General features: G+C 48.9%; 1 protein-coding gene across 1 annotated transcript in view; it reads left to right on the top strand.

The window, feature by feature from the left end:
• LOC132780040 (transformation/transcription domain-associated protein) overlaps positions 1-15,562 on the top strand; it is a 232,772-nt gene that overhangs the window by 131,704 nt on the left and 85,506 nt on the right. Inside the window, exons 55-57 of the mRNA XM_067460867.1 lie at positions 1,127-1,264; positions 5,136-5,248; positions 8,739-8,874. Of these exons, the coding sequence (XP_067316968.1) occupies positions 1,127-1,264; positions 5,136-5,248; positions 8,739-8,874 (387 nt within the window). The remainder of the gene's footprint in view (positions 1-1,126; positions 1,265-5,135; positions 5,249-8,738; positions 8,875-15,562) is intronic.

A 15,562-nucleotide genomic window follows, 5' to 3' on the forward strand; every position in this document is an offset into this window, starting at 1 on the left:
ATTATATATATAATTTAAAATAATAAAAATAATAAAAATAAATAATATATATATTGTGTGTGTGTGTGTGTGTGTGTGTATGGCTGAAGTAAAAATGCCCCTATCCCCCCCCTCTCTCTCTCTATATAATTTATATATATATTAAATTATATATATAATTTAAAATAATAAAAATAATAAAAATAAATAATATATATATTGTGTGTGTGTGTGTGTGTGTGTGTGTGTGTATGGCTGAAGTAAAAATGCCCCTATCCCCCCCTCTCTCTCTATATATAATTTATATATATATTAAATTATATATATAATTTAAAATAATAAAAATGATAAAAATAAATAATATATATATTATATATATGTGTGTGTGTGTGTGTGTGTGTGTGTGTGTGTATGGCTGAAGTAAAAATGCCCCTATCCCCCCCCTCTCTCTATATATATAATTTATATATATATATTAAATTATATATATAATTTAAAATAATAAAAATAATAAAAATAAATAATATATATATATTATATGTGTGTGTGTGAATATATATATTGTGTGTGTGTGTGTGTGTGTGTGTGTGTATGGCTGAAGTAAAAATGCCCCTATCCCCCCCCTCTCTCTATATATATAATTTATATATATATTAAATTATATATATAATTTAAAATAATAAAAATAATAAAAATAAATAATATATATATTATATATGTGTGTGTGTGTGTGTGTGTGTATATATATGGCTGAAGTAAAAATGCCCCTATTCCTCTCTCTCTCTCTTTCTCTCTCTCTCTATATATAATTTTTATATATATTAAATTATATATATAATTTAAAATAATAAAATTATGGGCTATAATCTCCGGTTTGTGCCTTCTCCCTCCATACGGTACTCTCATTTCCGTCGGGTCCCTGCCTCTTATGGTGCTTTGTGTTTTTGTTTTGGTGTTTGCCTCGCCTGTAACTATATTCCAGGTGCAGGTTGTGTTGGGCTGCCTTGTTGGCCAGTTGCGAGACTTTGCGTATGATTTCTCTGTTGCAGGAAATGCCTGCTTTCTGAATGAGCCGGGAGCCACTCGTGTCCTGCCCCCCTTTCTCTCTTCCTCCTTCCTTGAGTGTTTCCCCTTCCTTCTCTTCCAGGAGATCCTGGATTCGCTGGCCGAGCTGTACTCTTTGCTGCAAGAGGAGGACATGTGGGCCGGCCTCTGGCAGAAGCGCTGCAAATTCCCCGAGACCGCGACCGCCATCGCTTACGAGCAGCACGGCTTCTTCGAACAGGTAGTGTGCGCTCAGCCCTACAAAGAGGGAATTGCAGCAGCCTAGAGTTGGGAGGGACCTCTAAAGGCCATCCAGTCCAGCCCCCTTCTTTGCACAATCAAAGCACCCCTGACAGATGGCCACCCAGCCACTGCTTAAAAGCGTATTGTTTGTTTGTTTATTTATTTATTTCTGGTATACCTACCCCGTCTTTTCTCCACCTCCGAAGGGGGACTCGGGATGGCTTACATTTTGGCAGCGATTAAATGCCACCACAAATAAACAATTACAATAATACAACAACCATTAAAATATATAAAACCTTAATTAAAAACAGTACATAAAGCATTAATTCTCTCCTCCTATGAACCGGCACGAGCGCTAAGATCTTCTGGGGAGGCCCCCCTCTCGGTCCCACTACGGTCTCAATGCGGTTGGTGGGGACGAGAGAGAGGGCCTTCTCGGTGGTGGTCCCCCGCCTCTGGAATGCCCTTCCAAGGGTAATAAGACAGGCCCCATCCCTCCCCGCCTATCTCCGTGATCGCATCTCCTTCTATGAACTGGCACAAGCTCTAAGATCTTCCGGGGAGGTCCCCCTCTCGGTCCCACTACCGTCTCAAGCGCAGTTGGTGGGGACGAGAGAGAGGGCCTTCTCGGTGGTGGCCCCCCGCCTCTGGAACGCCCTTCCAAGGGAAATAAGACAGGCCCCATCCATCCCTGCCTATCTCCGTGATCGCATCTCCTTCTATGAACCGGCACGAGCTCTAAGATCTTCCGGGGAGGCCCCCCTCTCGGTCCCACTACCGTCTCAAGCGCGGTTGGCGGGGACGAGAGAGAGGGCCTTCTCAGTGGTTGCCCCCCTCTCCCCGTCTATCTCCGCAATCGCAGCTCCTTCTATGAACTGGCACGAGCTCTAAGATCTTCCAGGGAGGCCCCCCTCTCGGTACCACTACCGTCTCAAGCACGGTTGGTGGGGACAAGAGAGAGGACCTTCTCAGTGGTGGCCCCCTGCCTCTGGAACGCCCTTCCAAGGGAAATAAGATAGGCCCCATCCCTCCCCACCTATCTCCACGATCTCATCTCCTTCTATGAACTGGTACGAGCTCTAAGATCTTCCGGGGAGGCCCCCCTCTCGGTCCCACTACCGTCTCAAGCGCGGTTGGCGGGGAGAGAGAGGGCCTTCTCAGTGGTTGCCCCCCTCTCCCCGTCTATCTCCGCAATCGCAGCTCCTTCTATGAACTGGCACGAGCTCTAAGATCTTCCAGGGAGGCCCCCCTCTCGGTACCACTACCGTCTCAAGCACGGTTGGTGGGGACAAGAGAGAGGACCTTCTCAGTGGTGGCCCCCTGCCTCTGGAACGCCCTTCCAAGGGAAATAAGATAGGCCCCATCCCTCCCCACCTATCTCCACGATCTCATCTCCTTCTATGAACTGGTACGAGCTCTAAGATCTTCCGGGGAGGCCCCCCTCTCGGTCCCACTACCGTCTCAAGCGCGGTTGGTGGGGACGAGAGAGAGGGCCTTCTCGGTGGTTGCCCCCCTCTCCCCGTCTATCTCCGCAATCGCAGCTCCTTCTATGAACTGGCACGAGCTCTAAGATCTTCCAGGGAGGCCCCCCTCTCGGTCCCACTACCGTCTCAAGCACGGTTGGTGGGGACAAGAGAGAGGGCCTTCTCAGTGGTGGCCCCCTGCCTCTGGAACGCCCTTCCAAGGGAAATAAGATAGGCCCCATCCCTCCCCACCTATCTCCACGATCTCATCTCCTTCTATGAACTGGCACGAGCTCTAAGATCTTCCGGGGAGGCCCCCCTCTCGGTCCCACTACCGTCTCAAGCGCGGTTGGCGGGGACGAGAGAGAGGGCCTTCTCGGTGGTTGCCCCCCTCTCCCCGTCTATCTCCGCAATCGCAGCTCCTTCTATGAACTGGCACGAGCTCTAAGATCTTCCAGGGAGGCCCCCCTCTCGGTCCCACTACCGTCTCAAGCACGGTTGGTGGGGACAAGAGAGAGGGCCTTCTCAGTGGTGGCCCCCTGCCTCTGGAACGCCCTTCCAAGGGAAATAAGATAGGCCCCATCCCTCCCCACCTATCTCCACGATCTCATCTCCTTCTATGAACTGGTACGAGCTCTAAGATCTTCCGGGGAGGCCCCCCTCTCGGTCCCACTACCGTCTCAAGCGCGGTTGGTGGGGACGAGAGAGAGGGCCTTCTCGGTGGTTGCCCCCCTCTCCCCGTCTATCTCCGCAATCGCAGCTCCTTCTATGAACTGGCACGAGCTCTAAGATCTTCCAGGGAGGCCCCCCTCTCGGTCCCACTACCGTCTCAAGCACGGTTGGTGGGGACAAGAGAGAGGGCCTTCTCAGTGGTGGCCCCCTGCCTCTGGAACGCCCTTCCAAGGGAAATAAGATAGGCCCCATCCCTCCCCACCTATCTCCACGATCTCATCTCCTTCTATGAACTGGCACGAGCTCTAAGATCTTCCGGGGAGGCCCCCCTCTCGGTCCCACTACCGTCTCAAGCGCGGTTGGCGGGGACGAGAGAGAGGGCCTTCTCAGTGGTTGCCCCCCTCTCCCCGTCTATCTCCGCAATCGCAGCTCCTTCTATGAACTGGCACGAGCTCTAAGATCTTCCAGGGAGGCCCCCCTCTCGGTCCCACTACCGTCTCAAGCACGGTTGGTGGGGACAAGAGAGAGGGCCTTCTCAGTGGTGGCCCCCTGCCTCTGGAACGCCCTTCCAAGGGAAATAAGATAGGCCCCATCCCTCCCCACCTATCTCCACGATCTCATCTCCTTCTATGAACTGGTACGAGCTCTAAGATCTTCCGGGGAGGCCCCCCTCTCGGTCCCACTACCGTCTCAAGCGCGGTTGGTGGGGACGAGAGAGAGGGCCTTCTCGGTGGTTGCCCCCCTCTCCCCGTCTATCTCCGCAATCGCAGCTCCTTCTATGAACTGGCACGAGCTCTAAGATCTTCCAGGGAGGCCCCCCTCTCGGTCCCACTACCGTCTCAAGCACGGTTGGTGGGGACAAGAGAGAGGGCCTTCTCAGTGGTGGCCCCCTGCCTCTGGAACGCCCTTCCAAGGGAAATAAGATAGGCCCCATCCCTCCCCACCTATCTCCACGATCTCATCTCCTTCTATGAACTGGCACGAGCTCTAAGATCTTCCGGGGAGGCCCCCCTCTCGGTCCCACTACCGTCTCAAGCGCGGTTGGCGGGGACGAGAGAGAGGGCCTTCTCAGTGGTTGCCCCCCTCTCCCCGTCTATCTCCGCAATCGCAGCTCCTTCTATGAACTGGCACGAGCTCTAAGATCTTCCAGGGAGGCCCCCCTCTCGGTCCCACTACCGTCTCAAGCACGGTTGGTGGGGACAAGAGAGAGGGCCTTCTCAGTGGTGGCCCCCTGCCTCTGGAACGCCCTTCCAAGGGAAATAAGATAGGCCCCATCCCTCCCCACCTATCTCCACGATCTCATCTCCTTCTATGAACTGGCACGAGCTCTAAGATCTTCCGGGGAGGCCCCCCTCTCGGTCCCACTACCGTCTCAAGCACGGTTGGCGGGGACGAGAGAGAGGGCCTTCTCGGTGGTTGCCCCCCCCTCCCCGCCTATCTCCGCAATCGCATCTCCTTCTATGAACTGGCACGAGCTCTAAGATCTTCCGGGGAGGCCCCCCTCTCGGTCCCACTACCGTCTCAAGCGCGGTTGGTGGGTACGAGAAAGAGGACCTTCTTGGTGGTGGCCCCCCGCCTCTGGAATGCCCTTCCAAGGGAAATAAGACAGGCGCCACCCCTCCCCTCCTTTCATAAGAGCTTGAAGACCTGGTGGTTTCAACAAGCTTTTGAAAATGACCAGTTCTAACTCAGAGTCTCTGAGGAAAATAACCGTTCTTCCATTTCCTCCAGGCTCAGGAGACGTACGAAAAAGCGATGGAGAAAGCCAAGAAGGAGCACGACAGAAACAATGCCTCCCCGGCCATTTTCCCCGAGTATCAACTTTGGGAAGATCACTGGATTCGGTACGTTGGTTCGCCTGATGCACCTGCTGAATGAATGTTTCCAAGGCCTCATTCCCTCCCATAACATCATTTATCACGCACCTGCTTTTCCTTGCCTTACGGCTATTAGGAATTGTGAGAGTTGAAGTCCAAAACACCTGGAGGGCCCAAGTTGGCCCTTGTCTGATATAGATAGATAGCTACTTTAAAATGGCTCTTCATTAACCAGCTGCTGCCTTTCTGTTTCCAAGGCCTCATTCCCTCCCATAACATCATTTATCACGCACCTGCTTTTCCTTGCCTTATCTTTAAACCTCGCCTTATCTTTAAGGCTCTGCATGCTTTGTCTCTGGAATTTCAAGTCCCTTGACCTAGACCAGGCATGGGCCAACTTGGGCCCTCCAGGTGCTTTGGACTTCAACTCCCACAATTCCTTACAGCCTACTGGAGGGCCCAAATTGGCCCTTGTCTGATATAGATAGATAGCTACTTAAAAATTGCTCTTCATTAATCAGCTGCTGCCTTTCTGTTTCTAAGGTATCATTCCCTCCCATAACATCATTTATCACGCGCCTGCTTTTCCTTGCCTTACGGCTATTAGGAATTGTGAGAGTTGAAGTCCAAAACACCTGGAGGGCCCAAGTTGGCCCTTGTCTGATATAGATAGAGAGCTACTTTAAAATGGCTCTTCATTAACCAGCTGCTGCCTTTCTGCTTCCAAGGCCTCATTCCCTCCCATAACATCATTTATCACGCACCTGCTTTTCCTTGCCTTATCTTTAAACCTCGCCTTATCTTTAAGCCTCTGCATGCTTTGTCTCTGGAATTTCAAGTCCCTTGACCTAGACCAGGCATGGGCCAACTTGGGCCCTCCAGGTGCTTTGGACTTCAACTCCCACAATTCCTTACAGCCTACTGGAGGGCCCAAATTGGCCCTTGTCTGATATAGATAGATAGCTACTTAAAAATTGCTCTTCATTAATCAGCTGCTGCCTTTCTGTTTCTAAGGTATCATTCCCTCCCATAACATCATTTATCACGCGCCTGCTTTTCCTTGCCTTATCTTTAAGCCTCTGCATGCTTTGTCTCTGGAATTTCAAGTCCCTTGACCTAGACCAGGCATGGGCCAACTTGGGCCCTCCAGGTGTTTTGGACTTCAACTCCCACAATTCCTAACAGCCTACCGGAGGGCCCAAGTTGGCCCTTGTCTGATATAGATAGATAGCTACTTTAAAATGGCTCTTCATTAACCAGCTGCTGCCTTTCTGCTTCCAAGGCCTCATTCCCTCCCATAACATCATTTATCACGCACCTGCTTTTCCTTGCCTTATCTTTAAACCTCGCCTTATCTTTAAGCCTCTGCATGCTTTGTCTCTGGAATTTCAAGTCCCTTGACCTAGACCAGGCATGGGCCAACTTGGGCCCTCCAGGTGTTTTGGACTTCAACTCCCACAATTCCTAACAGCCTACCGGAGGGCCCAAGTTGGCCCTTGTCTGATATAGATAGAGAGCTACTTTAAAATGGCTCTTCATTAACCAGCTGCTGCCTTTCTGCTTCCAAGGCCTCATTCCCTCCCATAACATCATTTATCACGCGCCTGCTTTTCCTTGCCTTACGGCTATTAGGAATTGTGAGAGTTGAAGTCCAAAACACCTGGAGGGCCCAAGTTGGCCCTTGTCTGATATAGATAGAGAGCTACTTTAAAATGGCTCTTCATTAACCAGCTGCTGCCTTTCTGCTTCCAAGGCCTCATTCCCTCCCATAACATCATTTATCACGCACCTGCTTTTCCTTGCCTTATCTTTAAACCTCGCCTTATCTTTAAGCCTCTGCATGCTTTGTCTCTGGAATTTCAAGTCCCTTGACCTAGACCAGGCATGGGCCAACTTGGGCCCTCCAGGTGCTTTGGACTTCAACTCCCACAATTCCTTACAGCCTACTGGAGGGCCCAAATTGGCCCTTGTCTGATATAGATAGATAGCTACTTAAAAATTGCTCTTCATTAATCAGCTGCTGCCTTTCTGTTTCTAAGGTATCATTCCCTCCCATAACATCATTTATCACGCGCCTGCTTTTCCTTGCCTTATCTTTAAGCCTCTGCATGCTTTGTCTCTGGAATTTCAAGTCCCTTGACCTAGACCAGGCATGGGCCAACTTGGGCCCTCCAGGTGTTTTGGACTTCAACTCCCACAATTCCTAACAGCCTACCGGAGGGCCCAAGTTGGCCCTTGTCTGATATAGATAGAGAGCTACTTTAAAATGGCTCTTCATTAACCAGCTGCTGCCTTTCTGCTTCCAAGGCCTCATTCCCTCCCATAACATCATTTATCACGCGCCTGCTTTTCCTTGCCTTACGGCTATTAGGAATTGTGAGAGTTGAAGTCCAAAACACCTGGAGGGCCCAAGTTGGCCCTTGTCTGATATAGATAGAGAGCTACTTTAAAATGGCTCTTCATTAACCAGCTGCTGCCTTTCTGCTTCCAAGGCCTCATTCCCTCCCATAACATCATTTATCACGCACCTGCTTTTCCTTGCCTTATCTTTAAACCTCGCCTTATCTTTAAGCCTCTGCATGCTTTGTCTCTGGAATTTCAAGTCCCTTGACCTAGACCAGGCATGGGCCAACTTGGGCCCTCCAGGTGCTTTGGACTTCAACTCCCACAATTCCTTACAGCCTACTGGAGGGCCCAAATTGGCCCTTGTCTGATATAGATAGATAGCTACTTAAAAATTGCTCTTCATTAATCAGCTGCTGCCTTTCTGTTTCTAAGGTATCATTCCCTCCCATAACATCATTTATCACGCGCCTGCTTTTCCTTGCCTTATCTTTAAGCCTCTGCATGCTTTGTCTCTGGAATTTCAAGTCCCTTGACCTAGACCAGGCATGGGCCAACTTGGGCCCTCCAGGTGTTTTGGACTTCAACTCCCACAATTCCTAACAGCCTACCGGAGGGCCCAAGTTGGCCCTTGTCTGATATAGATAGAGAGCTACTTTAAAATGGCTCTTCATTAACCAGCTGCTGCCTTTCTGCTTCCAAGGCCTCATTCCCTCCCATAACATCATTTATCACGCGCCTGCTTTTCCTTGCCTTACGGCTATTAGGAATTGTGAGAGTTGAAGTCCAAAACACCTGGAGGGCCCAAGTTGGCCCTTGTCTGATATAGATAGAGAGCTACTTTAAAATGGCTCTTCATTAACCAGCTGCTGCCTTTCTGCTTCCAAGGCCTCATTCCCTCCCATAACATCATTTATCACGCACCTGCTTTTCCTTGCCTTATCTTTAAACCTCGCCTTATCTTTAAGCCTCTGCATGCTCTGTCTCTGGAATTTCAAGTCCCTTGACCTAGACCAGGCATGGGCCAACTTGGGCCCTCCAGGTGTTTTGGACTTCAACTCCCACAATTCCTAACAGCCTACCGGAGGGCCCAAGTTGGCCCTTGTCTGATATAGATAGATAGCTACTTTAAAATGGCTCTTCATTAACCAGCTGCTGCCTTTGTGTTTCCAAGGTGCTCCAAAGAGTTGAACCAGTGGGAAGCGCTGACCGAGTACGGGCAGTCGAAGGGCCACATCAACCCCTACCTGGTCCTGGAGTGTGCCTGGCGCGTCTCCAATTGGACGGCCGTGAAGGAAGCTCTGGTGCAGGTGAGTGCTCCTCGCCTCCTTCTCTCTATGGGAGTCCCCGTTCCCTTCCCAGTCGTTCAGAATCCGTCCTGTCGCTCGTCTCGACTCCCTTGCGATGGCGCGAGCATCTGGCTTCTCTGGCCATTGAGGCGTTGTTCTCTTCGTTAGGGATTCTTGTGCTTTGTCACGGCGATTTCTTCAAGGGGAAAGAACGCTGATGGAGCATTTGCACACGTAATGTGGACAAACGACTAATCACTCATGTCTTGTTGTCTGGGGAACTTTTTTCCAGCTGAGGAGAGAAAAAAGAGGAAGGCAATGAAGGGCAGAGAAAGACGCCACAGTCACCTCGGCACTTGGAACAATAGGAAGAGGTTTAGAGTCTTCGCTTTGGGGAAATTTGGTGAAGGCCGAAAAGGAGTCGCATTATCCGTTTGGCCCAATCACGTTGACTTAGGTCCATTTTGCATATTTTCGTGCAGGGGTCCTCAAACTTTTTAAGCCAAGGGCCGGTTTGCCGTCACTCTAATGATTGGGGGGCCAGGCTAGGGTGAAACTTTCGGAGAGAATGCTTCTGGAGCATGGCCAAATAGCCCGGAAAACTCACAGCAACCCAGTGATTCCAGCCATGGAAAGCCTTCAACAACACATATGGAACAACTTCCTATGCACACTGCTCAGATCTTATTTGTATTGTGAAAAAAAAAATAACATGCAAGGACAATATTCAAAATGAATTTTATTTATTTATTTATTTATCATGTCAGGCGCAACCAGACCATTGTATCACATTTCTAACAGAACAAAGCAAACAAACAGACAAAATACTAAATGTGTGAGTTTGGTAGTTGATGAAATGTCCTTTGAGGAGTACTGGCCCCTTGGAGTGCCTCTGGTGTTGCCACAAGGAGGTCCTCCCTTGTGCATGTGGCAGGGCTCAGGGTGCATTGCAGCAGGTGGTCAGTGGTTTTCTCCTCTCCACACTCGCATGTCATGGATTCCACCCTGTAGCCCCATTTCTTAAGATTGGCTCTGCATCTCGTGGTGCCAGAGCGCAGTCTGTTCAGCGCCTTCCAAGTCGCCCAGTCTTCTGAGTGCCCAGGGGGGAGTCTCTCATCTGGTATCACCCATGAATTGAGGTGCTGGGTTTGGGCCTGCCACTTTTGGACTCTCGCTTGCTGGGGTGTTCCAGCGAGTGTCTCTGTAGTTCTAAGAAAACTATGTCTTGATTTAAGTCGTTGATGTGCTGGCTGATACCCAAACAGGGGATGAGCTGGAGATGTCTCTGCCTTGGTCCTTTCACTATTGGCTGCTCCTTCCAGGCGGATGTCCGGTGGTGCAATACCAGCTAAACAGTGTAATTTCTCCAGTGGTGTAGGGCGCAGACACTCCATGTCTCATTCAGAGCCACATCCACTGTTTTAGCGTGGTGAGATGTGTTCCACACTGGGCATGCATACTCAGCAGCAGAGTAGCATAGCGCAAGGGCAGATGTCTTCACTGTGTCTGGTTGTGATCCCCAGGTTGTGCCAGTCAGCTTTTGTAGGATATTGTTCCTAGCGCCCACTTTTTGCTTGATGTTCAGGCAGTGCTTCTTGTAGGTCAGAGCACGGTCCAGAGTGACTCCCAGGGATTTGGGTGCGCTGCAATGCTCCAGTGGGGTTCCTTCCTTCCCAGGTAATCATCCTCAGAGCTTGGGATGCTTGTCTGTTCTTAAGGTGAAAGGCACATGTCTGTGTTTTAGATGGATGAGGGATCAGTTGGTTAAAATGAATAGCAATTTTGAACTAACATAAACTTACCAGTAGTTTGATGGAAAGTCTACTTGTGGAGAGAAAAAATCAGGGTATAAATAAACAGTAGTAGTAGTAGTAGTAGTAGTATGGGTCTGCTTTTGACCGATTAGAGAGTCAAGTTAATGAAGGTTGTTGTTGTTGTAGTTGTTGTGTGCTTTAAATTATTTTCAGATGTTAGGCGACCCTAAATCTAATGTTTAGAGCAAGGGACAGGGAAAGGGACGTGGATGCCACATCCGGACCGCGGACCGTAGTTTGAGGACCCTTTGCTTAGAGTATATTAAGGTCATTCCATGAGATAGATGTATTCATTTGGGATGTCCCTTAGCTCAGCAATGAGGGGAACAGATGGCACCTTGGAAATCTACGATGTTTTTTTCTGCTTTACTCTCTCATGGTTCTGCTTCTGTAGAACAGCAGGAACCACTTTAAAAGGCGTCCATCCCTCCCATAACATCATTTATCATGCACCTGCTTTTCCTCGCCTTATCTTTAAACCTCGCCTTATCTTTAAGCCTCTGCATGCTCTGTCTCTGCAATTCCAAGCGCCTTGACCTAGACCAGGCATGGGCCAACTTGGGCTCTCCAGGTGTTTTGGACTTTAACTCCCACAATTCCTAACAGCCTACCAGCTGTTCCAAAAACTGAAAACCGTTCACTTGAATACGTTGCTCTCACAAAGGATGGTACCAGCAGGAATCACTTTAAAAGGCCTCATTCCCTCCCATAACATCATTTATCACGCACCTGCTTTTCCTCACCTTACCTTTAAACCTCCCCTGATCTTTAAGCCTCTGCATGCTCTGTCTCTGCAGTTCCAAGCGCCTTGACCTAGACCAGGCATGAGACAACTTGGGCCCTCCAGGTGTTTTGGACTTTAACTCCCACAATTCCTAACAGCCTACCAGCTGTTCCAAAAACCGAAAACCGTTTACTTGAATACGTTGCTCTCACAAAGGATGGTACCAGCAGGAATCACTTTAAAAGGCCTCATTCCCTCCCATAACATCATTTATCACGCACCTGCTTTTCCTCACCTTATCTTTAAACCTCACATCTTTAAGCCTCTGCATGCTTTGTCTCTGCAGTTCCAAGTGTCTTGACCTAGACCAGGCATGGGCCAACTTGGGCTCTCCAGGTGTTTTGGACTTTAACTCCCACAATTCCTAACAGCCTACTGGCTGTTCCAAAAACCGAGAGCTGTTCACTTGAATATGTTGCTCTCAGAAAGGATGGTACCAGCAGGAATCACTTTAAAAGACCTAATTCCCTCCCATAACATCATTTATCACGCACCTGCTTTTCCTCACCTTATCCTAACCTCCCCTTATCCCCTTATTCCTAACCTCCCCTTATCTTTAAGCCTCTGCATGTTCTGTCTCTGCAGTTCCAAGCGCCTTGACCTAGACCAGGCATGAGACAACTTGGGCCCTCCAGGTGTTTTGGACTTTAACTCCCAAATTCTGAACGGCCTACCGGCTATTCCAAAAACCGAGAACTGTTCACCTATCCTGGTTTGACTCCTAGGAATTGTCCATCTTTCCATTTCTCAGCAGCCAATAGAGGAACTAAGCAACCCTTTAAAGATAAAAGGCCGCCTTCCCAATCTTTCTCATCACGCCATGTTTATTTCAATGGCTTCTTTCACAGCTGAATGAGAAAGATATCCGGCCTGAAGTCAGTCCTATGATTAATCAAGCTTTTATTTCTAATCCCAGAGTGTCCTTCAGGACTGTCGACAACATGAAACGAGCAGAGCTCTCTTGACCTCAAGAGCTTTTGCCAATTAGACAAAAGTGTGTGTGTGTGTGTGTGTGTTTATATATATCTATATATATAAATCTGTTAGGTTGGTTCAACGGGACAGCAAAACTCTAAAAAAACCCCAACAAAACTGCACCAAAATTCCCATGCCCCAAGGACAACCCACTCGGTACAAACTAATCCATTCAAAATTGAAAACAACACAACCACACACAGAAAAAACGGCAAAACAACTGAGCATGCGCATTGGCGCAAAGTCCCCAGCGCACGTGCACACATGGCCGAACGGCCAACGCACCCTCCGCACTTCCTTCCCTCCCTCGCCCCGCCCAGCACAAACACGTCGCCGCCCACACACACACAAACAACGCAACTTCCCCCCGCCCCCTTCCCTCCACCCCCTCCTTCATCTTACCCCTCCCACGCTGCCTCCAAGCCCCGCTCCGCACACTCCAAGCCTCGGCGTGCTGCATCCCCACCGGAAAGACACGCCCCCTCCCTTTGCCCCACCCCTTTCCTCCGTGAATCACTCCTGGAGGGAAAGGGGTGGGGCGAAGGGAGGGGGCGTGTCTTTCCGGAGAGGGAGGGAGGAGGGAAGGAGTGAGTCACGGAGGGAAGGGGTGGGGCGAAGGGAGAGGGCGTGTCTTCAAAGTCGCCCCCTCCCTTCACCCCACCCCTTCCCTCCGTGACCTTGAGTATGGGAATTGTAGTTCACCGACATCCAGACAGCACTGTGGACTCAAACCATGATGGATCCGGACCAAACTTGGCATAAGCACTCAATACGCCCAAATATGAACACAGATGGAGTTTGAGGGAGATAGACCTTGACATTTGGGAGTTGTAGTCACTGGGATTCAGAGTTCACCAACACTCAAAGAGCATCCTGAACCCCACCAACGACAGAATTGGGGCAAACATGCCACACTGAACCCCCATGACCAACAGAAGATACTCAAGTTTACACACAAGCATAAAGAAGGGGGAGGAAGGAGGGATGCCAGAGAGAGAGAGAGAGAGGGGGGGGGGAAGGAAGGAGTGTGAGAGAGAGAAAGAGGGGAAGAGAGCGAGGGAAGGAAGGAAGAGAGGCCAGGCAGAGGCTTCAAAACTCTTACTAAAGGCCACAGCAACGCGTGGCAGGGCACAGCTAGTGTGTGTGTATATATATATATATTAGGCCTGGGTAACAACGGAAAAATTTGTTTCTAAAATCGATTTGTATTTGGGGGGTTTTTTTGTTTCAATATTTAAAATAATTACAAAATTTTCCTTTTAAAATGTTCGATATTTACGAAATTTCGTAAATGGTAAAAAAATAACGAATCGATTTCCGAAACAATAACGAATTGATTCGTTAATGGCGGATGCGACCGCGAAATACGCTAAAAAACCTCCAAAACCTTCTGAAGCTTCCCTCTCCCTCTGTTGTTGACTGTTGGTGTGATATTATAATTTTTTTTCACTAATTAAACCATAAAACTGGCCCAGACATGCGGAAATAATAACAAAATGACCTCAAAACAATAACGAAACGAATACATAACGAAATACGAAGCATTTACAAAACGTTTTTGAAAATTCGGTTTTTTTAATAATTGCTCCAGAATGGTTCGTTATCGTTTTGTAATTGAAAAAATTAACGAATTATTAACGAATTACGAATTAACGAAACGAAACCGCCCAGCCCTAATATCTATATATAGGATGATGCAGCTGGTACTAACTAGAAGCATCCAGCTAGTGCATAGGTACACTTATGGGAAGCTGGACATATTTTAAGTATGTTGTTGGGGGCGTACCCATTGACATGCCCTTTGAAGATCATCTGTAGATCTTCTGAGGACCAAAAGGTGATAGAGGGGTGGATTTGGCCCCTTCAGTGGCTTCCGGAAACCCATGTCCTGAATGGTTCTTAATGGTTCTTCTTCTGTTTCTCGGGGAACGTCCTTCGTCCTGCTGCGCGGACCAGCGTTCAGTCCACTCCTCGCTCCGACGTGTTTAGTTGTGAAGTCAGTTACGATGACATATTTTCCGTCCCTGTGTCGCCTTGGCCAGGCTTCCTCCACCAAGATGGCTGGTGCGCCTTTAAATCCGTTAAGTGGCAAACGCGGCGGGTCACGGACGGCTGGCTTTTACATTATGGATTCCGAAGATGTGTATTAAATAACGTTTCCAAGGCGCGCGAATTACAACGCTTGTATTAAGGTATCTTGGTGTGCCAGTAATGGATCTCGACAGGGAGACAAACAATGGAATTAGATGTCTATATTTCTTGTGCTTGTGCTCTCTTTGCCCTTCTACTACCAGTTGTAGCTTGATCAGCACACTGTACTACAACATCTACCTCCCGAGGAGGGGGGGACTCAGGACGGCTTACAATAAGCACCGATCTTGACAGATTAGAGAGATGGGCCAAAACTAACACAATGAAGTTCAACAGGGACAAATGCAAGATACTCCACTTTGGCAGAAAAAATGAAATGCAAGGATACAAAATGAGGGATGATGAGGCCTGGCTCAAGAGCAGGATGTGTGAAAAAGACCTTGGAGTCCTCGTGGAGAACAAATTAAACATGAGCCAGGAATGTGATGTGGCGGCAAAAAAAGCCAATGGGATTTTGGCCTGCATCAAGAGGAGCCTAGTGTCTAGATCTAGGGAAGTCCTGGTCCCCATGCTCTATTCCGCTTTGGTTAGACCACTTTACCTGGGATATTGTGTCCAATTCTGGGCACCATAATTCAAGAGAGATATTGACTCTAAGCTGGAATGTGTCCAGAGGAGGGCGACTAAAATGATCACGGGTCTGGAGAACAAGCCCTATGAGGAGCGGCTTAAGGAGCTGGGCATGTTTAGCCTGAAGAAGAGAAGGCTGAGAGGAGATATGATGAGGGCCATGTATAAATATGTGAGAGGAAGCCACAGGGAGGAGGAGGGAGCAGATCAAGGGTCTGGAGAACAAGCCCTATGAGGAGCGGCTTAGGGAACTGGGCATGTTTAGCCTGAAGAAGAGAAGGCTGAGAGGAGATATGATGAGGGCCATGTATAAATATGTGAGAGGAAACCACAGGGAGCAGGAGGGAGCAAGCTTCCTTTGTGCTTCCCTGGAGAGAGACTAGGACGCAATGGAGCAATGGCTTCAAACTACAAG

The sequence above is a fragment of the Anolis sagrei genome, chromosome X (assembly GCF_037176765.1).
Source record: "Anolis sagrei isolate rAnoSag1 chromosome X, rAnoSag1.mat, whole genome shotgun sequence".
NCBI lineage: Eukaryota > Metazoa > Chordata > Lepidosauria > Squamata > Dactyloidae > Anolis > Anolis sagrei.